At 42.4% G+C, this 24,781-nt stretch overlaps 1 protein-coding gene across 4 annotated transcripts in view; it reads left to right on the forward strand.

Annotated features, from left to right (window-relative positions):
* The window catches only part of ppp1cb (protein phosphatase 1, catalytic subunit, beta isozyme), a 124,611-nt gene that overhangs the window by 39,769 nt on the left and 60,061 nt on the right, over window positions 1-24,781 (forward strand). For 3 of the 4 annotated variants that reach the window (XM_038799073.1, XM_038799075.1, XM_038799072.1), the window contains one exon: window positions 19,002-19,133. In XM_038799073.1, coding sequence (XP_038655001.1) covers window positions 19,002-19,133 — 132 coding nt within the window. Of the gene's footprint in view, window positions 1-989; window positions 1,083-19,001; window positions 19,134-24,781 lie in introns of those variants that run through there. The other variant, XM_038799074.1, reaches the window with a different exon arrangement.

Raw genomic sequence — 24,781 nt, forward strand, 5'->3', positions numbered from 1 at the left:
AGTCAGCAGTGAGCCAAGATTTGCTGAATAATTCCATGATTGAGGCTAATTGGTCAACTCGAGAGTCACAAGTAGGTTGTGATTGCTCTCTCAGGTGACTGTCTATGACTTATTGTTTTCAGTAGGGCAGTTGAATTAGTTCAGTCTGATTTGCAGTATAGTTTCGAAACCGTTACTTCTAATGTTGGAAATGATTTGCTGATGCCTCAATATTTTTCTGGAGCTGTTCACCTTGACTGCACAGAGCTAGTCAGAGAATGTATTAGGTTTGCTGTCCTGGATGCGCAGATGCATTGTGTTCAGTACCTTTTGTCCACAAAGCTTAGCTGGGAGAACCTTCTTAAATTGACTGGGCATATTTTGATTCCCCATGTATTATTTTAATTGCATCCACCTTGGATCCGTTTTGGCACTTGTTCGTGACTCCAAGGGAAATACCATTGGAGTTTGATTGGTTAACTCCAGTTCCAAAATTCTGCTTGCCTTTTAATGTGCAGTTGAATTTGCAGTGACCATGGATTCATTAAGTGCCAAGTGTGATATCCCATTTCATTTTGGGATTAGCAGAAAAGTTGAGAATGTTTGAAATCCAGAATGAACAGAGAAAGAAAATAGAAATACGTAGCTCCATCAGCTTCTGGAAAACAGGTTAACCTTTTTGGATGTGATTCTTTGCGAATTCTCATAATCTTGTTGAATATAAATATAACCAGCTGTGTCTATGTAGAAAGACAAATAAATCTGTCCTTGGGGCTTTATCGCGCATACACAAATTGCTTTTGCCTGATTTGGCACCTTTCCTCAATGTACAAATTGTAATTGCAGATTCCCTACGTGACATTCTCTGCTGTTCCGTTCTTATGGCATTAAAATTCTAAAGTAGGTTAACATTTTTAAGATTCACATTTTACATAAAATTGCCAAATTGATCAAGCCTGATTCCTTGAGGGAGTTCTTATTTTTTTATTATGTACCCCATCATTTAATAGAGTTTCAAGTCTGATTCAATTCAAGACGCCTGTGGCGGTGCCCCTCTTCAATGCAAAGTAATCGCATAAGAATGGCCGAAAGGAATCCTGTTGGTAATAAGATTTATTGATGACTTAATAACTTTGTCTTTTTGTCATATTATTTAAGATTTGATGAGCATAGTGTTGTTTATAACCCTGGGTGAATTGCAGGTTACTTGATGTGGCGTACAGTATGCTTCACAGTTCACCACCTATTTCTGATGGTGAATATTGTCTGATCTTAGCGGAGGTTGTGGGATCGTGCTGTGTGCCAATTGACTTTTGTTTCTTATAGTAGACATTACACTTCAAAAGTGCTTATTTTGTTTTTCTAAAGTGCTTTGAGACATCCTGAAAGATGCTCTATTGGCTTTTCACAGTAACTTCAATGCAGTGTTAATGTGTGACAAAGATTATTATTATTTCTGCCCAGGCTGAATGGTTGGTTGACAATATGTTCTCTGTTTTGAAAACAAAATAGGTGTTCAGTTTTGAATGTTAAATTATTAAGCTGCACCACACCTATGCTTGGTTGTGGCTTGATCAGTGGAATTGTGCTGTACAGAAACCAGGAGTTTGTGCTAAGATCATTGCAGGTGAAGTCTAGTCTTGTTGAAGTTCAGCAACAAAATGAGATCACAAACTAGGGCAATAACCGCTGTATGTAAATGTTCATTAGAGCGCAAAGTCAGCATAAACTCTAATCTCTATTGAGTCAGCATGTTGGACGAGCAAATAATTGTAACAGCAGATAAAACAGCTATAAATAGTCTTGTATTTGCCTATATTTTGTTTGCTTTCATTTCAGTTGGGACAGCAACTGAGAGAAATTTGAACGTTGATTACTGTGATTAGTCAGCATCCTCATTATCATGTCACGTGAATAGCAGAATCATAAAAGATTAACTTAATGAGCCTTATTCTCATTGAGCTGCAAACTGTATCTTTGTCTGAAGATCAGACTTCTCACCAGAATTTTGATGAGCAGTATACACATGCATGCAGATCTTAAACACTGTATAGGTCTGTCCAATGTGTAGTGACTGTTGTGCAGTAGACACAGCAGTCATTTAAGATGCACGGTTTTGAAACAACTTTGCAATACATGATCAATTAATTACAGATGATTCGGGAAGAATGTTGGCCAGTACAAAAGCAGCAACAGCTTGCATCTAACATATTGCCTCTAATGTAGGAAAATTACCTTGGATAAAGAAAATTTGCTGCTTTTCACCAAATGCCAAGAAACCCTGTAAAGCCCATCTGAAACACTAGACCAGACAGGTTTGTTCCCATCCATTCTAATGGATATCACTTTTGACAAAGCTGCACTAAAGTTTTCAGGCTCTGGAGTGTGTCATGAATCAATGATTGTCTGACTGAGGTGAGTATGTTCCCAAACTAGAAGGAAAGACTGAGGCTCTTTTAGGTGCAGCTTAGTAGGAACTGACCACAGCAAAACACCACTGTCCTTTTCGCCCTGCCTTCAAAGAGAAAATGTAAAGGAATTGGAAAGGTACAGAAATTTACTAGGATGTTACCAGAGATAAGTTATGATCATTGGAAAAAGTCAGAACTTGTTGTCATTCGAGCTGAAAAGGTAAAAAAAAGTGACCTAATGGAGGTTTACAAGATGATAAGAGATTGACAGAGTAGATAGAGAAAAAGTATTTCTCTGGTGAGTAGCTAAATAGGTCTCCTTTGAGACCACTATCACCTAGAACAGGGGTGGGCAAACTACGGCCCGTCAAAGGTATTTCTGCGGCCCACCAAGTCATTAAAAAAAAAAAAAAAATTTTTTTTTTAATTTTTAAAAAAAATTTTTTTATTTAAGGTTAATGGGGGGGGGGGCTGTTGGGTTACTTACTGGTATAGGGTGGATACGTTGACTTGAGTAGGGTGATCATTGCTCGGCACAACGTCGAGGGCCGAAGGCCCTGTTCTGTGCTGTACTGTTCTATGTTCTATATGAGGCGCCCAGAATCATAACCGGGTGAAGTAATTATTTTACTTAATATACTATGCGGCCCTTTGTGAATTGTGAATTTCTGAATGTGGCCCTTGCATGGAAAAGTTTGCCCACCCCTGACCTAGAAGGACAAGGTTAGCAGACAGGTGAGAACACCACCACTGGGAAGTTTCACTCTGAGCCACACACCATCCTGAATTGGAACAATACCCGCTGTTCCTTCACTATTGTTGGGTCAAATTCTTCGAGCTCCCTTCTTAACAGCAGTGTGGGTGTGCATATCCTACATGGATTCCAAGTGGCGGCTCATTAACTCCTTGCGGGCAATTCGAGATGGGCAACAAATGCTAGTCATGAAAGAATAAAATAAACTAGTATGAAACCAGATTAAGGGAAGCTCTTTTGTTTTTTGCTGCGGCCTTTGAGTAAGATTGCAGACAAATTCAGTTCCTAGTTGTTTATATTTCATCGAGAAAAATTTCTGGATGCAGTTTCACTTGTGCTATTGTTGAGTTCTGCATCAAATATTTCACTTGCTGCCATCATGTCTTCCAGAAAATAAACCACAACACAAGGTATAAGGGCAGGTTGAAACACTCAGTGCATCAGTGACTGTATAGATGTCCAGGTTTCTGCAAGGTCAACCTAACATTAAATGAAATGCATTTGGACAACTTCACCCAATTTCTGCTCTGAGAGTCCAAACACCCAACTGTCTACAATTCTCACTCCAGGCACAAAGAGGCCTAATGTTAGGAGTGAAAATCTACTTCTGGTATAATATGAGATTGAAGTTTAAGCATAGTGTTTTAAGCATAGGTTTTGTCCCGGACCATTTGCTGTTCGATCTGGGAGTGTTTAACATCAACACTATGGGCAGCAGGGTAGCATGGTGGTTAGCATAAATGCTTCACAGCTCCAGGGTCCCAGGTTCGATTCCCGGCTGGGTCACTGTCTGTGTGGAGTCTGCATGTCCTCCCCCTGTGTGCGTGGGTTTCCTCCGGGTGCTCCGGTTTCCTCCCACAGTCCAAAGATGTGCGGGTTAGGTGGATTGGCCGTGATAAATTGCCCGTAGTGTCCTAATAAAAGTAAGGTTAAGGGGGGGGTTGTTGGGTTACGGGTATAGGGTGGATACGTGGGTTTGAGTAGGGTGATCATGGCTCGGCACAACATTGAGGGCCGAAGGGCCTGTTCTGTGCTGTACTGTTCTATGACTCTATGACTAGTTTGTTAAAGTAGAAGAATGTTTTCTCTACTACGCATGACCATTTAGAAAAATGGTTTCTTGGGTTTCAGAGCTACTGCTACAAAAATGAACTATTTTGCAATCTTTAGCAAATAAATAGGTGACAGACTGCAATGAAATAGTTAAACTGTACAAACCTGTTACAGTAAGGAATGTTGGTGCAGCTCTGCTGAATTATGTTGTAATTTTTAATTTAAAGTTGTTAAAATCTAGAACAGCTTAAAAGAGACTCCAAAATTACAGTTGCTCACTTTCTGAACCAGTGGTTGATTGGCAGATGTAACAATTATTGTGTAGTTTAAACGGGTACTTGCTATAATTAATTTACTTTTTTTGCTGTGGCAGGGATGAGGTACTGTATAAATGCAGACGTTTCTGGGTATGTTATCTTTTATCCCATGTAGTAATATAAAATTCTTATTCTCTAACTCAAAGTTATGCCTCTTACCAAATACTTGCAGATATCCCAAGTAGTCGCCAAAGATTTTAGAGTCACAGAATCACCGAGTAATACAGTGCAGAAGAGGCCCTTCAGCCCATCGAGTCTGCGCCAACGCATGAAAATAATAACCTTTATTAGTGTCACAAGTAGGCTTACATTAACACTACAATGAAGTTATTGTGAAAATCCCCTAGTTGCCACACGACAGCGCCTGTTTGGGTACACTGAGGGAGAATTCAGAATGCCCAATTCACCTAATAAGCTCATCTTTTGGGACTTGTGGGAGGAAACCGGAGCACCCAGAGGAAACTCACGCAGACATGAGGAGAACGTGCAGACTTTGCACAGATAGTGACTCAAGTCGGGAATTGAGCCCAGGTTCCTGATGCTTGAAGCAACAGTGCTAACCGCTGCCGCCCATACCACCTGACCTGCCTACCTAATCATATTTGCCAGCACTTGTCCCATAGCCTTGAACTTGTGTCCCCTCGTTAACTGATCTTTCAAAGAAGGGGAACAGCTGCTCCCTATCCACCCTGTCCATGCCCCTTGTCCAAGTCTACCTGTTTGAAAAGTGAGCTTGTAATGAGGAGATGATAAACTAAAAAAAGGATTGGGATAGGATTCTGCAAATGACCATTTATGATCAGGGTTTATATGACTTACAAGTAACTAAATTTGACATACAAACTGGTTTTATACATGTATTGAATTCCTAACTGAAGTGGACTGTCTTACTCCCTCCATATGACTTCTAGATGTATTAAATGTTGGGTTTACCCTTCGGTGGTGAAATTTCCAGTTAATCATTTATTAAAGATTTTACTTTTGTACCATAAATTATATTGCAGTAATGGTAATTGAATGTTATGATTAAGTTTCCTTTATAACTATAAATATGTTAACCATTATTCTAGCTTTAAATACCTTGTACTCTCGTTCGATGAACACCAGACAAATAAGCTTGCAAAGCTTGTTTGTAGAAATATAATCTAATTCTAACTTTACTGAAGTGGTTATTCTCTGTTCTACAGCTCAAATGTTCATGCAAGTTTCTAAGACTTGAAGTGTAAGAGAAAATGCTGGAAAATATCAGCAGGTCTGGCAGCATCTGTAGGGAGAGAAAAGAGCTAACGTTTCGAGTCCGATGACTTTGTCAAAGCTAGCAGACAGAGAAAGTGGGAAATACTAGGGGGCCTCACGGTAGCATGGTGGTTAGCATCAATGCTTCACAGCTCCAGGGTCCCAGGTTCGATTCCCGGCTGGGTAACTGTCTGTGTGGAGTCTGCACGTCCTCCCCGTGTGTGCGTGGGTTTCCTCCGGGTGCTCCGGTTTCCTCCCACAGTCCAAAGATGTGCGGGTTAGGTGGATTGGCCATGCTAAATTGCCCGTAGTGTAAGGTTAATGGGGGGATTGTTGGGTTACGGGTTACGTGGGTTTAAGTAGGGTGATCTTTGCTCGGCACAACATCGAGGGCCGAAGGGCCTGTTCTGTGCTGTACTGTTCTATGTTCTATGTTCTATTTATACTGTGGAGTGAGAATGAAAGATGAGTCATAGCCACAGAAACCCAGGGAAACCAGGCTTTTCTCTCCCTACAGATGCTGCCAGACCTGCTGAGATTTTCCAGCATTTTCTCTTTCATTTCAGATTCCAGCATCCGCAGTAATTTGCTTTTATTAAGACTTGGTCTGTTTTTTAAAAATTTAGCATACCCAATTCATTTTTACCAATTGAAGGGCAAATTTAGTATGGCCAATCCACCTAACATGCACATCTTTGGGTTGTGGGGGTGAAGCCCACGCAAACACAGGGAGAATGTGCAAACTCCGCATGGACAGTGACCCAGAGCCGGTTTCGAACCTGGGACCTTGGCGCCGTGAGGCAGCAGTGCTAATCACTGCACCACAGTGCTGCCCTTTGAAGTGTGCTTTTGATGGAAAACCTAGAACATGTTACAGTTATGGTAATGTACTCTGAATTTACTGGCTGTTGACCAAATGCCATGGATTGTAAATAGTCAGGTTTCCCAGAGTACCTTTTCCCCCAGCAGGATTAGATTGACACTTATCCAAATAGAGTTTTGCTGACGTGAGTTATTTTGAACACCATGCTGAAGATTTAAATGTGAGGTCAATGCCATAAGCTAAATTATTCCCTCCGCCTGTCACTAATGTGTTGAGTATTGTGTTGCAGGTTTTCCAGAGCATAGAAACATAGAAAATAAGAGAAGGAGCGGGCCGTTCGGCGCTTCTAGCCTGTTCAGCCATTGATTATAATCATGGCTGGTCATCCAACTCTGTTATCTCCCCTATCCTCTGATCCCTTTTGCCTTGAGCTATATGTAACCCCTTGAAAACATACAATGTTTTGGCCTCAACTGCTTTCTGTGGAGAATTCTATAGGGTTATCACTTTCTGGGTGAAGAAATTTCTCCTCATCTCCGTCCAAAATGGTTTCACTCGTAACCTTAGACTGTGACCCCTGGTTCCGAACTCCCTTACCAATAGGTGCCCTGCATCTACCCTGTCTAGACCGGTTAGAGCTGAGTCCACAAAAGATCAGCCATGATCTCATTGAATGGCGGAGCAGGCTCGAGAGGCCAGATGGCCTACTCCTGCTCCATGTTCTTATGTTCTTATTTGTCTTCACCAATCTTTTTCTCTTCACGTACCTATAGAAACCTTTACAGTCAGTTTTTATGTTCCCTGCAAACTTACTCTCGTATTCTACTTTCCCCTTTTTAATCCTTTGGTCCTTCTTTGCTGAATTCTAAACTGTTCTCAAACCTTGATCTGCTGTATTTTCTGACCAATTTGTATACTTCCTCCTTGAATCTAATACTATCTCCAATTTTCCTTGTAATCCATGGTTTGGCTGCCTTTTGCGTTTCATTTTTGCACAAGACAGGAATGAACAATTGTTGCAGTTCACCCATGAGCTCTTTGAATGTTTGCCATTGCCTTTCTGCGGTCATCCCTTTAAGTAAAGTTTCCCAATCCATCATCGCCAACTCATGCTTCATACCACCATAGTTTCCTTTATTAAGACTCTGGACCCTCATCTCAGAATCAACTTCATTGGGCAGCACGGTAGCATGGTGGTTAGCATAAATGCTTCACAGCTCCAGGGTCCCAGGTTTGATTCCCGGCTGGGTCACTGTCTGTGCGGAGTCTGCACGTCCTCCCCGTGTGTGCATGGGTTTCCTCCGGGTGCTCCGGTTTCCTCCCACAGTCCAAAGATGTGCGGGTTAGGTGGATTGGCCATGCTAAATTGCCCGTAGTGTCCTAAAAAGTAAGGTTACGGGTTGGGTTATGGGTATAGGGTGGATACGTGGGTTTGAGTGGGGTGATCATTGCTCGGCACAACATCGAGGGCCGAAGGGCCTGTTCTGTGCTGTACTGTTCTATGTTCTATGTTCATTGCTCTCCACCTTAATGAATTCTATCATAGTATGGTCCCTCATCCCCAAGGGGCCACTCGCAACTAAAATTTCAATTATTCCTTTCTCAGTACACCATTCCCAGTCTGCGATTTCCTGGTCTCTAGTTGGTTCCTCGACATATTGGTCCAGAAAACCATCCAGTATACACTTCTGGAATTCCTCCTCTACAATATTGTTACAGTTTGATTTTCCCAATCTTTAAGCAGATTGAGGTCACCCATCACTGCAGATGTTCCTTTTTTGCATGCCTCTCTAATGACCTGTTTAATGCCATTCCCAACAGTTTGGGGGTCTATATACAATGGCCAGTAAAGTTTTTTGTCGCTTGGTGTTTCTCAGCTCTACCCATACAGATTCCACGTTGTTGGAGCTATTATCCTTCCTTACCATTGCGTTAATTTCCTCTGTAACCAGCAATGCAACTCCACTGCCTTTTCCTTTTGGTCTGTCCTTCCCAAATGTTGAATTCCCTGGATGTTCAGTTCATATTCCTGGTCACCCTGCAGCCATGACTCCGTAATCCCTACTATATCAGTTTACATCTATTTGCGCAATAAATTAAACCACTTTATTGTGAATGCTCCAAGTATTAATGTACAAAGCATTAAGACTTGTCTTTTTATCATTCCATGTCCCTTTCCCATTATTTTTCACTGTGGCCCTGTTTGATTCTGGCCCTTAATTTCTCAGCCTATCACTCATTCCCTTTTTGTGTCTTTTGTTCTTGACTGTGTTTCCCCCTCCACTGACTATTTTCATAGCTTCCCAACCCCTGTTATTTTATGTAGACTTGATGGGCTGAATAACCTCATTCTGCACTGTAGGGATTCTATAGATTCTATCGGCTTTTGAACTCCTACATTTCAACTTCCTATATTGTGCTTTTTATGACGTCCTCCCTTAAAAAGGGATTTTATTGGGTTTTCACATCTTGTATTTCACAATTTGTCAGTTACATATTGCATGACGGTACATGTATTTATTTACAAGCATTTGTCTTCCCTCCCCCTGTGGCCATGGTCCCTCTTTAGTTGACATACATCTGTTATAGTCCCCATGTTGCCAGAGCACATATTTACAGGTGTCAATTTACACTTTAATATGGGCTTAAGCTGGCCCTAGCACTAGCCCCTTGCATGTTAACTGGGAAGATCTCACTTTTGCTCAGGTTGAGTTTGTGGCCAATAAGGCTCTGGACTCCTTTAGGAGTTTCATTATCCCTTCCATGCTGGCACAGGTATTAAAGATGTAGAGGAGCATATCATCCACGTAGAGTGAAACTATGGTCTGTGTCTCCTCTCTGGATACCTCTTCACCCAAAGAACAAAGACCAAAGAACAAGGCAAAGCACAGGAACAGACCCTTCGGCCCTCCAAGCCTGTGCCGACCATGCTGCCCATCTAAACTAAAATCTTCTGCACTTCCGGGGTCCATATTCCTCTATTCCCATCCTATTCATGTATTTGCCAAGATGCTCCTTAAACGTCACTATCGTCCCTGCTTCCACCACCACCTCAGCCACCATCAGAAACAAGGTCACCTAATTCAGCTTCCTCTCAAGATTTGGAACAAATTGACTACATATCCTTTGAATTACAATAAATTAGATGTCATTGATGTTTACAGCTGACAAAACAGTGGCACCCTGTGGCAAACGCACAGGGCAAATACAATCCAACAGTCGCCTACATGAGCCACATACAGCAATGTGATTGACTGTTAAATGCCCTCTAAACAAGGATAATTAGGGATGGAAAATAAATGCTGGTCTAGCCAGTGAGTCCCACATCCCATGTATGAATAAAAATATTGCCATGTGATAAATTACTTTGCTTATGTGATTTAAAAAATTTAATAATCATTCTGAATAAAATGAGCAAATTGAATCCACAAAAGGAAGTTGGTAGTTTTGTCAATAATAAGAATGAGCATGCACTGGCACTGTTTGGCAAATTCTTCCCACTTCCGCTATCAGTGCATCTTCACAGTAACTCCATTGCAGTGATAATGTAAGCCTACTTGTGACACTAATAAAAAGATCACCATCAACTTTAAATCCTGCCCCCAGCTCATCATCAACTCTGAATCCTGCACCCAGCAGATGAATGATCGCCTTTCTAAGGGCGATTGTCAGTGGCTCGATTGCCAGAGCAAACGGCAGCAGGGGCATTCCTGTCTCATGCCTCTATGTAGCTGGAAGTATTTAGAGCTGGTGGTGTTTGTCCGTTTGCTCGTCTCAAGAACGCTGTCCAGTAGTTTCACCCAGGAGGTAGCCCTGGCCCAAACCTGAACCTTTTCAGTATCTCTGAGGTACCTCCACTCGACTCTATCGAAGGCCTTTGCTGCGTTCATGGAGATGATCACTTCTAGTGTTCTCTCCCCGAATGGGGTCATTATCATGTTCAGCAGGTACCTGTTCGATGTTAGTTGCCTGCCCTTGACAGCACCCGTCTTGTCTTCCAAGATTAGCTCTGACACACAACTCTCCAGCCACTTTGCCAGGGTTTTTGCCAAGATATTTGCGTCTACGTTGAGTAGTGAGATGGGCCTGTAAGATCCACATTCAGTTGGATCTTTGTCCTTTTTGGGTATTAGTGATATTGAGGCCTGTGCCAGTGTTAGTGGCAGGAGGCCCTTGCTAACGAGGCTGCGAACATCTCCTTCAAGTCCGTTTTTAAAAGACCTACTGGACGCAAGTATCCTACAGAAAGGGAACTGTAGTGACATGTATGACCGACTGGTAGATAGGGACGACACCGTACTGGACGCAACAAGAAGGAAATGGGAGGACGACCTGGGGATGGAGATAGGGTGGGGACTCTGGAGCGAAGCACTGCATAGGGTCAACTCCACCTCCACGTGCGCAAGGCTCAGCCTGACGCAACTAAAAGTGGTACATAGAGCCCACTTAACGAGAAACCGTATGAGTAGTTTCTTCCCGGAGGTGGAGGACAAATGTGAGCGGTGCCAGAGAGGCCCGGCCAACCACGCCCACATGTTCTGGTCTTGCCCCAGACTTGTGGAGTACTGGACAGCCTTCTTCGAGGCTATGTCCAAAGTGGTGGGGGTGAGGGTGGAGCCATGCCCGATAGTGGCGGTCTTCGGGGTTTCAGACCAGCCAGATCTATTCCTGGGGAGGAGGGCGGACGCCCTTGCCTTTGCCTCCCTGATTGCCCGCCGTAGAATCCTGTTTGGCTGGCGGTCACCCAGAGCTGCAGACTGGCTGTCCGACCTCTCGGAATCTCTCCAAATGGAGAAAATCAAATTCGCCATCCGAGGGTCGGACGACGGCTTCCACAGAACGTGGGAGCCATTCATGCAACTGTTCCGGGACCTGTTTGTGGCCAACGTACAGGAGGAAGAATAGTCGGGTGGCCAAGAACCAGGGGAAAATGGACGGGAATCGGGGGAAGGTAGCCGGGGGGAGGGGGGGGGGGGGGGGGGGGGGGGGCTACGGGCTCGGTATGGGGGTTTGATGGCAAGCCAAGGCCCAAAACCAAACTATAAATAAATGCCTATAAACATGTGCCTCGGCCATATTGGGGAATGTAAAATATGTATGCTGGCTAAAGGGGGCGGCCACAACTATTGTTATGAAGATGCTTACCTGTAAATATTCATGTTAAATTTTTGTGTTTTCCTTTTTTTTTCTCTCTCTCTCTAATAACTTGTAATTTGTCACATATAAAATATGAAAACTCAATAAAAAAACATTTAAAAAAAAAAAAGTCCGTTTTTAAAATATGAAATTGAGTACCCAATTTATTTTTTTCCAATTTAAGGGGCAATTTAGCATGGCCAATCCAACTACCCTGCACATCTTTTGGGTTGTGGGGGCGAAACTCACGCAAACACGGGGAGAATGTGTAAACTCCACAGGGACAGTGACCCAGAGCCGGGATTGAACCTGGGATCTTGGCGCCGTGAGGCCGCAGTGCTAACTCACCGTGCCACCGTGCTGCCTCCTGGTGTGAGATTTTTGTAGAAGTCTACCGGGAATCCATCTGGCCCCTGTGGCTTATCTGGCTGCATGGAATTGACACACTCCATGACTTCTCCCAGTTATAGTGGTGCTTCTTGGCCCCATCTCTTCTCTGTTCCCCTCACGACCGGCATATCTATACCATTGAGGACCTGCTTCAGCCCCGAGTCCCGTCGGGGGGCTATGAGGTGTACCGCTCTTGGCAGAAGGTCGCAATATCTTCGTTTACCCTTTCCGCGTGCGACTAGCCTGCTGTTGCTGTCCCTAACCTGAGCTATGTCCCTGGTGTCTGCCTGCTTTCTCAGCTGGTGAGTCAGCATGTGGCTGGCTATGGGCAGCACAGTAGCACAATTGTTAGCACTGTTGCTTCATAGTGCCAGAAACCCATGTTCGATTCCTGGCTTGGGGCACTGTCTGTGCGGAGTCTGCACTCTCTCCCAGTGTCTGTGGGTTTCCTCTGGGTGCTGTAGTTTCCTCCCTCAAGTCTCAAGACATTCTGAATTCTCCGAACAGGCGCCGGAGTGTGGCGCCTAGGGGCTTTTCATAGTAACTTCATTGCTGTTTTAATGTGTGCCTACTTGCTAACCACTGCACCACCGTGCTGTCCTTATGCTGCTCTTTCTTACCCGCAGTTAGCCCCTCGGCTTTCACCCTGGATCCGCCCCAGGTCTGCCCCAGTGTTTTGGTACATCCGAATTGAGTGTCCCTCCCAATTACAGGACATTGTATGTCTTGTCCAGTTTAGGATCCCAGCCTTGGTACCGAAGCAGTTTTGCAATGATGGCCTGCTGCTCTTCCTGGGCTTTGACCGGAGTGATTGGTGGACTCTGTCCACTTCTGGTAGCTATCCCTTAACCAGTTTGCCTGGCATCTGGGCCATGTTACTCTGTAGGGTTCCTGCCCTCGGTTCCCCCCAGTAGGCCCATAATGTGGAGGTTCTGGTGGCAGGACCAATTTTCTTGGTCCTCGACCTTTCCCCTCAGTGTCCCTTGTGTCACCAACAATCTTTCCATCTCTGTCTCTATCGCCTGGTCGGCCGCAGCCTTCTCCAGCTCTCTGATCTTCGCTTCCTGCGTCTCGAGCTTCCTTTCAGTCTTTTCTAACTCCACTTGCAGGGTGACCAGCGCCATGGCTACCCCAATTTTCACCGTTTTCATCATTCTAGTTTGGTCGCATCCTTTAGCTCTTAGTGTTCCTCCAATAGAAATTCCCTTCATTTGTTCATCAGGAGGGAGCCTGGCGTATGATCCGGCATTCCTTCCCACTCTGGTGTTGGCGGGACCTTGTCGCCCCATGTGTCTGCCGTCACCCTGATCCTTCTCTTCTGGCTCTTAGCCCATGTGTCTGCCGTCACCCTGATCCTTCTCTTCTGGCTCTTACTGCCGTTGCCATCTCTATAGCTCCTAGGATTGCTGCTGCGTGGCATGTTTCTTTCTTGTGCTGGTGTTGGAGGAGGGTAAGGGTTTTTGTCCCTGGATTTAGGGTCTATTTGGGGTAAAAAGTGCCTAAACTTCAATTTCCAAGAGGAGGGCCATTTTTCGTGCATCCGCTCAGCACATCCCATCTCTGGAAGTCTCCTCATACATATTTTCAACCTGTCGTTTGCACCGATGTGTACCACGGCCTCTGGCTGTTCACCATCCTCCCCTCCAGAATGTCCTGTAGCTGCTCTGAGACATCCTTAACCCTCACACCAGGGAGGCAACATACCATCCTGGAGGCTCGATTGCAGCCACAGAACCTATCTATTCCCTGTACAATTTTGCAGGGGCATGGAGATTCCTGCACTGCCTGCTTAGTCCTCTTGCTCTGCCTGGTGGTCACCTTCCTGCTCTGACCACCTCTCAATACGTGCTATCCACAGAGCCAGAAATACTGTCCTGTTTAATTCTGAAACTCTGCATGCCTGTTGTAGACTAAATCGATTGAAAGTGGTGAGTTGAGATGGAAAAAAGTATTGAAATTGAGATCTTTGCAGTATTTATAGTAATTCCAAGTTGAGGCGAGATGGTGGGAAAATGGTCAATGTACCTTCCAGAATGTTTGTTTTTAATATGCTATCAAAAGTCAACATTGAAATTATTGCAATGTTTTCTACTCAGTTCTTTAGTTTGCCTTTGTGAATCAGTTATATCTGTTGCAAAATGTGATCAACTTAAACTAATAAATGACAAAATCTGTGAATACCAAAATCCTATTTTCTTTGTGGTGAGGGATTTTTGCCATCCTGAGGAGATGCACGTTTTTTTTTTTAAAAGTTGAGTTGTGATTATGTTCTGTTCATAACTCATTTTGCTTTTTCTCTGAAGCTAATTTCTTGTACTTTTAACAATTAAAATCTTTGTTAAAACCAACACATTTGTTCAGGAAACATGATGGTAAATATTGCAGTTATGAGGGGGTGCTAGGTAATCAGCTTGGGGGCTGGTTTAGCTCAGTTGGTTTGTGATGCAGAGAGAGACCAGCAGCGCGGGTTCAATTCCCGTACTGGCTGAGGTTATTCATGAAGGCCCTGCCCTCTCAACCTTGCCCCTCGCCTGAGGTGTGGTGATCCTCAGTAACCATCAGTCAGCTCCCCCCTACCCCCCCCCCCCCCTCAAAGGAGAAAGCAGCCTGTGGTTATCTGGAACTATGTTGACTTTAATCAGTTCGGCGAGGCCTATTCATATGATGGGTTATTGTTCTTACTTTCCTCTCCTTTCACCTATTTTGTTTTCCTGAATAAGTAATGAATTCATCAAATAATACAGCAAAGAAAGAGACCATGAGTGTTTCAGTTCTCCCCATAACCCTGCAATTTTTGTTTCCTGCAAGTATTTATCGAGTTTCTTTTTTGAGGGCTTCTATTAAAGCGGGGAGAACATACAGACTCCACACAGACAGTGACCCAAGCGGGAATCGAAGCCGCTGGATCCTGGGGCTGTGAAGTAATGTGCTAACCACTGTGCTGCCCACTCCTTCTGCTAGTGCCTTCATCTCAAGTTTTGTGTCATCTCTAAAAACTTGATTGACTGCCGATGGACACACTGCCGTGAAATATTGTCAGTTTTCTAATAGTTCTCGGGGTGAAAGGCTTTGCAAGAGTAAAGATTTAGAATTTCTCCATGTAGTTGTGTAAATTTAAATTGAAGCTCTATGAAATCTCACTGGATTTGTTGTTTTGTCTTGCCTGGGGTGTGTAGACAACACCAGCTATTAACATAACTCAGCTAATGATGCAGCAGCTGTCTGCATCAATATTGCAAAACAAGTTAGCATAAATGCTTCACAGCTCCAGGGTCCCAGGTTCGATTCCCGGCTGGGTCACTGTCTGTGTGGAGTCTGCACGTCCTCCCCCTGTGTGCGTGGGTTTCCTCCGGGTGCTCCGGTTTCCTCCCACAGTCCAAAGATGTGCGGGTTAGGTGGATTGGCCATGCTAAATTGCCCGTAGTGTCCTAATAAAAGTAAGGTTAAGGGGGGGTTGTTGGGTTACGTGTATGGGGTGGATACGTGGGTTTGAGTGGGGTGATCGTGGCTCGGCACAACATTGAGGGCCGAAGGGCCTGTTCTGTGCTGTACTGTTCTATGTTCTATGTTCTAATAATTGCAGATTAATCCCGACCTGAGATTGGTAGCTATTTGGTTCTCTTTTCAATCTTCAGCATTCAGACTGTCAGTATTTACAATACATTTTTTGAGTATTTTTATAAAGTTTCTTTTGGTATTTTGTGGATAGTTATAAATTCCTATTGGTTTATATCTGTAGTGTGTTCAACAATGATGCATATTGTTCCCCCTTGTTTGGCCTAGTGTTTAACGTTTGTTTTATTTTTCTCAACCACCATTTTGTTTTTCTTCTCGGTCTTGTGCATCATCTGTGGTCAGGCTGCAGTTTCAAATTCATCAGTGTGCATTCTTTTTCCCTGTTGCATTCTCAGTTGGCAAAAGCTGCCTCTTTATGGTCAATTCCTTCTGTTTCTTGAAGCAGTGGCTGCATCAACGAAGAAAAAGGACTTCCAAATGCTTGGACACACATTCCAATCTGGCTGTGCAGCATAAACGCAATACTGGTTAATTTTTTTAAGTGTGAAGTCTAACTTGCAAACTGCAGAATATGATTCGGAAGAGAAAATGTGAAGTAGAAAGTGATGTTTCTTTTTCATTATGCTCATCACCAAAGCCAAATACCTATCATATATGTCTTGTTTGTAACTCTTGAATATCATGTAACAAACCGTTCAGGCACATTTCCCTCCCACACTTTCTCTAAAAGTAAACTTTTTCTTTGCCAATTTTTAACAATCAATGAATTTAAGGGACCATCCTGTGTCCTGAAACGTATTGAAATAAACCCCCTTGCCCCTAAGCCATATCACAAAATGACTGAGCCCTGGCACTTTTTATTTCCTATAGATTTGACTAGTCCTAAACCTGATGAAATACGAAGTGGAATAAAAACAAAATGCTGGAGACACTCAGCAGGCCTGGCAGCATCTGTGGAGAGAGAAAGAGTTAACGTTGAGTCCATATGATTCTTCTACAGAGCTGCTGTGAAGGAGAGGCATACAGACCTGAAACATTAACTCCATCCCTCTCTCCGCAGATGCTGTCAGGCCGACTGGGTTTTCCACCATTTTCTGTTACCTCAGATTTCCAGCATCCGCAGTATTTTGCTTTTATTTTAGGAAATATAACACCTTTTTTATCGCAGAGAATTTAGTAACATTGAAAGTTCAGTTAAAAATCAGATTGTGTGTTTTCTTTCACATTGCCATCCATTTCTCATTTCTCTTTCTCCATTTTCAACATAAATATTTTAACTTGAGATTTCACATTTCACATTTAACATAGGACATAGAACAGTACAGCACAGTACAGGCCCTTCAGCCCCACGATGTTGTGCCGACCATTTATCCTAATCTAAGATCAGCCTACCCTATCATACGATATTTGAGATTTCATATTTAATACGATAAGATGGAGATATCTTGACACTGGCTGTATGGCACCTAGCTTTTGTAAATTAGCTAGAGAAGAATCTATCTAGAGAAGGGTTAATTAACCCCTTTCTATAATATGGGAGGATAAAATGGTTGATCCAGAAATTATTAGAGATATGATGATGTGTGCATGTGTTTTCGTATAAATTCGCAGTTTCTAACTCGGCCAGTTTGCAGATACAAGGAACGATCCAGCAGTCCATGATGGTTCGGCTGAATGGCCTGTTTCTGTGCCATAAGATTCCCTTACAAGCAGCTCCCATTCTCTGTGTCTCTTTCTCCTTCTCCGCCCTTCTCTGGCTCCCCCTCCCGTCCGTCTGGCTCCCCCTCCCGTCCGTCTGGCTCCCCCTCCCGTCCGTCTGGCTCCCTCTCCCGTAACCACCCCCCCGCTTCTCTTCCCCCTCTCTCACCCTCTCTCTCTTTCTCCCTCCCCTCTCTCTTTCGCTTTCCTCCCCTTTCTTTGTTTCTCTTGAGGGTCGATAGTGTTTGAAATTCTCTTCCCCAGAGAGCAGTGACTAGGTTGTTGAATATATTCAAGGTTGAGAAAATCTTAGATTGACGAGGGGGTCTTTGGGTTAAGGCCAGGTCAGATCAGCCATGATATTGAATGGAGGAGCAGGCTCGAGGGGGTCAAATGGCCAACCCCTATTTCTGTGCAGCGCTGGAGCAGCCTCAGCCTTTGTCCATATGCAACAGGAATGAGGTTATCGTTGCCTGTGTCGATAAAGGTGGATGAACAAACCGTTTGCAGCACTAGAGAGCTGTAGATGCTCAGCCGTTGGATATTTTTAAGTCAAAGATTGATACATCTTTGAATACTTTCCTGTGGAGGAACAGTATGGGAAGGTCTGGTTAAAGTAGAAGATCAGCCATGATCTTAATGAATGGCAGAGAAGACTGGAGTGGCCAAATACCAATGCTTGTTCCTATTTGTTATGTTCAAAACAGAGAAGAATAATGTGCCAGATAACTCCAAAATAGAGGCTATAATATATTCACTCATGAGGAGGCTTCACAGCAAATTGTATGTACGGCAGTGTTTTAGTTGTTTTTCACATTGATATGGCACCTGTGCTATATTGCCATACGTATGTTGTACATAATTACATTGTGTATAGAATTACACTCTGTCAATATTGTTAAACATCTATTACATACGGCTGTCCCCATTGCAAATCATGGGATTGGGTGATTGTTATTGTGAAACAGCATTGAGAGGAGTGACCATTGTTCTGTCCCGCATGAGTTTGATGTGTCTGCAGGGAAGGTAATAAAAGTGCCGAACAATTTTTAAAACGCAGTTGCCAAATGGAAAATGGGTATGTTTTCAAATCAGGTTGCTTGCCGTGGTTTAAAAAGGGGAGAACTGCACTACCTTAGTTAAAACTAGGGATCTTGGGTTTTCTAAAAAAATAAGTACAAGACCAAAGGCAAGGTTAAACTGTACTCAATATTTGTTGGGCAGTTAGAATGTTACATCTCATTTTGGGCACCCTTCTTGATGAATGTTGTTGAAGTACTAGACTGTGTTGGGGATGGAGAATTCACTGAAATGGTAAGAAAGATCTTTAGCGAAACTGGGGTTCTCATCAGTAGAACAGTGATATAGTCCATGTTCAAATTTGGAGGCTTTCTATTAGGTAAATAGCAACAACTATTTCTTACAGGTCAGTGAGTCCGAAACCTGAATGCAAAAATTGAACATCAGGAAAGGAACAAAAAAAACTCCTTTTACACATGGAGCTGTTAGGACATAAAATTGTCCATAACTTTTTTACGTAATGTAAATAAGTATTTAAAGAAAAAAATGTCAGGTTATGGAATGTGGTTGGGAATGAGACTGGCAATGGACCTATGAAAGCTACCAATCAACAGAATAGTCTTCTCCATGTCCTCTCTGATCACATCATTTATTTCTTGCTCTTTCAGTACGAGGATGCCGCCCTGGAAAAATAGTACAGATGACTGAGGCTGAAGTTCGAGGTCTATGTATAAAATCAAGAGAGATCTTTCTCAGTCAACCTATCCTTTTGGAATTGGAGGCACCATTAAAGATCTGTGGTAAGGATACATTCGCTGTTACTTTGGACTTTTGATCACTGTGAACATGGCTAGTTTCCTAATAAAGGTCTCAAATTCAGTCAAATTCATCCTACCAAATGTGTAGCATGCAAAATGGAAATAGCCCATAAAAAGAGCAGGCAATAATCCTCCGGGCCAGTTCAGACATATCTTGTGTCCAAATGAAAGTGTGCTTTCTTTTGGCTCCTGTTGTATTCGACCTGATGATACTTGATATTGACGCCGAGTGCCGAAAGAGAAATTTGTTCCCCAGCATTTACACCTGTTACTGTGGAGGGCAAGAATTTGTCAGCATTTTGCCAGCGATTTCCTTTTATTGCATAGTCAGTTTCATCTTCCAGGAAAAAGGACAATGGAAAAGAAAACACATTCATAAACCCTTCTCCAAGAATGTTGGGAAGCATAAATTATGAGGAAAGTGAAACAAGATGACTTTTGTGCATCTCTTGAATAAGATTAGAAACCTGGGAGCCAGTGGTTTGTCTACCTTGCAGTCGAGGTACGTCCGATATAGTCCAACCACTTGACGCCAATGATGTTTTAATGTCCTATACACTTGTGTTCCAATGTCATTTTAGTAAAATTGTAAGATATACAGTAATTTTACAGTAACTTAATTGCAGTGTTAATGTAAGTCTACTTGTGACACTAATAAGATTATATTATAACATTACCAATGCCTGTGTTAAATGTCTTAAACATTCTAATAGTGCAATAGCTGCAGCAAAAAATTAACGTACAAAGGCTACCCAGAAATGTCAAATGACATTATTCTCGTGAATTGGTAATATAATTACTGTATATCTTACAATTTTACTAAAATAATTTTGGAACACAAGTGTATCAGCATTGGAGTCAAGTGGCTGGACTATGTTATAATTTTTTTTTAAATGCATTTTATTACAAAATGTATCAAAACCGGTTACAGCGAATAAACACCCCGGGAAACATACTTTCCAACAATCAACTATACAGACGTTTCCCCTTTTCCATTTAATTTTTCATTTTAAAAAAATTTCACCCCCCCCCCCGGCGCGACGAACATCCCCCATCTTTCCTGAAATCCCTCTGAAGAGCCCCTTAACTCATACTTTATCTTCTCTAATCGCAGAAAGTTGTACAGGTCACCCAATCAAGCCGCTACCCCGAGTGGCGATGCTGACTGCCACTCCAGCCAAATTTGCCACCGTGCAATCGGAGGCAAAGGCCAAGACATCGGCCTGTCTCCTCTCCATGATCTCCGTCTTGGAGCATGTTATAATACTCAACACCTTGCCCTTCCTTGTAACACTTCGATTATTTATTTTGCCAAAACAAACTTGTCTTTTGAAAAAGATGTGCCTTTTTAAAAAGTACACATAAGTAGCACCTTCCAAACCCGTAACTGGAATGCCTGGGAGGGCAAAGGTCGTAAGAGCAAGGGCACAGGACCACTTCTAAGTTCCCTTCCAAGTTACATGTTATTAAGACTTGGAAAAATATCATTCAGAGCTGGGTGAAAATCCTGGAACTAACTCCATAATAATACTGAGAATTATTCGCCTTCACCGGGACTTCCAACAGCTCAACACCACCTCTGGAAGGGCAATAAATGTATTTTCCAGTGACCCTGACATCTTGTGAATGAAATAATAAAAACAAAAGTTGAAGACTTGCTTTCCAAGACCTAATAGACTACACATCTGCTGATTTTATGCGTACCATAATTAGAACATAGAATATTACAGTGCAGTACAGGCCCTTCGGCCCTCGATGTTGCTCCGACCTGTGAAACCACTCTCAAGCCCATCTACGCTATTCCCTTAACATCCATATATCTATCCAATGACCATTTAAATGCCTTTAATGTTGGCGAGTCCACTACTGTTGCAGGCAGGGCATTCCACGCCCTTACTACACTGCCACTGCCACTACCACTACAGGCCCTTTATCACACTGCCAAATATTGGGTCAGGGAAACCTGACTGTAAATTTATTTATTCCGTGTTTAATACATCTGAATCAAGTGTTTAGTTTTGTTTCTGAATTGGAGCTGGACTTCCCAGAATCACAGAAAAATACACTCAAGCTTTGTATGTTGTGGACAAAATCTTGTTTTAAAGTTAGCTTTATTTCACAAATAGCAGCTGGAGTTTTTTCAGTGAACATATGATTAAATCATCTGCGGGGAACCATTAAGCAGCCATGAAGGAATCAGATTGTGACCTTTGAAATCAATTTTGTCAGTAAGATAGTGGTATCAATTTTAGGAACTCAAATGGTAAAGCATTTATGGGGGACAATATCACTGGTAGGGAGCAGGTTGTTCAAGAATTGATTTGGAATTTTAGTTGAATAGGAAAAAAATCTCTTGGATGATGTAAGGAAGTTCTATACTGCTTTCTGCATTCCTGAAAATTTGGGTTAAATCAGTGATTTGGGGAGATCGATCAATTGGTTGATATTTTGATTTTTTTTTTAAATGTTGCTCCACTTGCTCTTAAAGGAGCCAGTCTGAAGTGGATTTAGTTTGAGCTGGTTAATCCCACTCCATGAACCTCAAGTGCAACATAACCATTGCTCTTAAGTTTGTATTCTTGCAATTCTTCATTGATTCTGACACCTGACAAGTTGGACTAAAAGTGATTTCAGTATTATTCATGTTCACAGTTTAGTGTTCTGTTGCAATAATTTAAACAAGCTTCGAAGTATTAAACTAAGTTGCTAGATCAATATTAAGGATATAAGTTTCTTTGCTTTTGAAATTGGTAAAGCTTTTATTAAAGGCAGGCAATGTCTGTTGTGTTGATGTAACTCATAAAATACATTTTTCTGGAGTAATGCCAGTGACAGTACAGAACCTGCTGCGTTCAGCTTGAATGCTAATCTATAGTCACTAAAATTCTATTTATAGTCAACTGCCAGCAACCTTCTTGACATTTGTGTTTGGTCTGAAATCCCTCCTTTTTCTCCATGGTTGCATGGTATTTAGCTGAAACTTGTCAGCTGGTTCGAAGGTCAGCAACCCTGGATACTTGGTCCAATTTGCTCTGCTTTGACTCTATCATACCTAAGATCACCATTGGAGGTGAAGAGTGAAACTAAGCTGTAGTCACGATTGGAGCACATTGTGTTATCGTACTAACGATTGCCGCTTCTTAAAAGCAGAAGTGGCACTTCATCAAATGGCCTCTGCATTACTTTCATTCACCCGTTATTAGCTAATCAAACAACTAAAATCATGTTAGTTAAACATGATCTGCCGACATGGTTACATATTCGGGCAGATGAAAAATTAGCAGAAGTCCCTGAGTGGTATTACCGGTGGGTTTTAGAAAGGAGGATTTGCGGGTAGCACATGAGGTTCCAGTAGTGGGGTATTTAGGAGTAAGGAAAATTTGAGCAAAAATACAAAAACATTTTTATTGGGCTGTAGAAGATTTCACACATGTCAGATATGGGGCAGCACGGTAGCACAAGTGGATAGCACTGTGATTTCACAGCGCCAGGGTTCCAGGTTTGCTTCCCCACTGGGTCACCGTCTGTTCGGAGTCTGCGCTTTCTCCCCATGTCTGCGTGGGTTTCCTCCGGGTGCTCCGGTTTCCTCCCACAGTCCAAAGACGTGCAGGTTAGGTGGATTGGCCACGATAAATTGCCCTTAGTGACCAAAAAGATTAGGAGGGGTTATTGGGTTACGGGGATAGGGTGGAAGTGAGGGTTTAAGTGGATCAGTGCAGACTCGATGGGCCGAATGGCCTCCTTCTGCACTGTATGTTCTATGTTCATAACATATCTGTGCTGGCCTTTCTTAATTAATCAACACTTGTTCAAGTTGCTATTTATCTTGTCACGGATTATTTTCTCTATTCTTTCCTACCACTGAGGATAAACTAACTAGCCTGTAGATGCCAGGCTTATCCTTGCACCCTTTTTGGAACAAGATTGTTACCATTTGCAATTCTCCAGTCCTCTGTCATCACCCCTATATCTAAGGAAGATTGGAAGATTATGTGACAATACATTTGCAGTTTCCTCCCTTCCCACAGCATCCTTGAATGCATCCTATCCTGGTGACTTATCAACTTTAACTACAGAAAACTATTCTAAAACCCTCTCTATTAATATTTAGCCTTGACAAATCAATGCCCTGAACCTGCACCTCACTCTTTAATTAAACATAACCACATGATCTGTGCTAGATTCAGTGAACAGTTCTCCCTTCATTCTCCCTTTGCTAATAAGACAAATGAAAATAAGAATTTTGTGTTAGGCTCTGAGCTTTAATATTTTATCACTTTGAAATCCATCTACCGCTTCCTGATTTAATTCAGTAAATTACACAAATCTAGCGAGGTGTGGCTGATCCTACTGTATTGCTGGATGCCTTAATATTATTTGAACGTTAAATATTATTATGAATACTATAGCACGGGAGCCAGATCTCTCGTGGCTTGTCAATACCATTGTTTTCCTTCAATTATCTCCTGCTTTGTAGTCAACCCAATTTTCAATTATGTCAAATAATTTCTTGAAAAACTATACAGAACATCAAAGGTTATGCACAGAGGAACAGTCACGATCCTCTTTGACAAAACACTGGCTTAATGTATGGCCTGAATCGGCTAAATGTTGACCTCTGATTCTCATTTTAACTGTGCTAGGTACTCTGTAACTCTAACTAGGAATGAGAAGGATTATATTTGCTACAATATAAAAATTAGCCTTGCAGCAATACATAGGATGTCCAAGTCCTCTGATGTGAAGATGCTGGCGCTGGACTGGGGTGGGCACATTAAGTCGTCTCACAACACCAGGTTAAAGTCCCAACAGGTTTATTTGAAATCACAATCTCCGTTTAAGTAATATTCTGCCTTTTTTATTCTTAATGCCTAAGTGAACAACTTCACATTTTTCCACATTATACTCCATCTGCCAGAAATTTGCCTATTTCCTCAACTTATCGAAATCCACCTGCAACCTCCTTATGTCCTCTTCACAACATACTATCATACCAATCATTGTGTCAAATGCAAATTTTGTTACCAAAACTTTGGTCCACTCATCCAGGTCATTGGTAAAAGTTAAAGTGCCAGTACAGACCCCTGTGGAACCCCACTTGTCACATTCTACCAGACAAGGATCCATTTATGCACACTCCATTTTCTGCAAGACAACCAATCTTCTATCCATGCTAGTATGTTATCCACTGCACCATGAGCTTTTATATTCTGCAATAACCTTTGATGTAGCATTTTATCACAGGTTTTCTGGAAATCCAAGTACATTATGTCTACAAACTTCCCTTTATCTACAAATCATGTTAGCCCATCAGAGAATTCCTAATAAATTGGTTGAATATGATATTCCGTTCACAAAACCATGCTGACCCTTCCCGAGAAGTGCCCAGCTATAACCTCTTTATTGATTGATTCTGACACCTTCCCCATAACAGATGTCAAGCTAACTGTCCTATAGTTTACTGTTTTCTGCCTCCCACCTGACTTCTTCAATAGAGGCATTATATTTGCTATTTGAGACTGATTCAGTTCCACAATTTAACGATGGTGAATTTTGGAAATGTAAAAAAAAAATGTTTTAATATAAATTTAGAGTCCCAATTAAGGGGCAATTTAGCGTGGCCAATCCAC

The sequence above is a fragment of the Scyliorhinus canicula genome, chromosome 6, assembly GCF_902713615.1.
Source record: "Scyliorhinus canicula chromosome 6, sScyCan1.1, whole genome shotgun sequence".
In the NCBI taxonomy this organism is placed as follows: domain Eukaryota; kingdom Metazoa; phylum Chordata; class Chondrichthyes; order Carcharhiniformes; family Scyliorhinidae; genus Scyliorhinus; species Scyliorhinus canicula.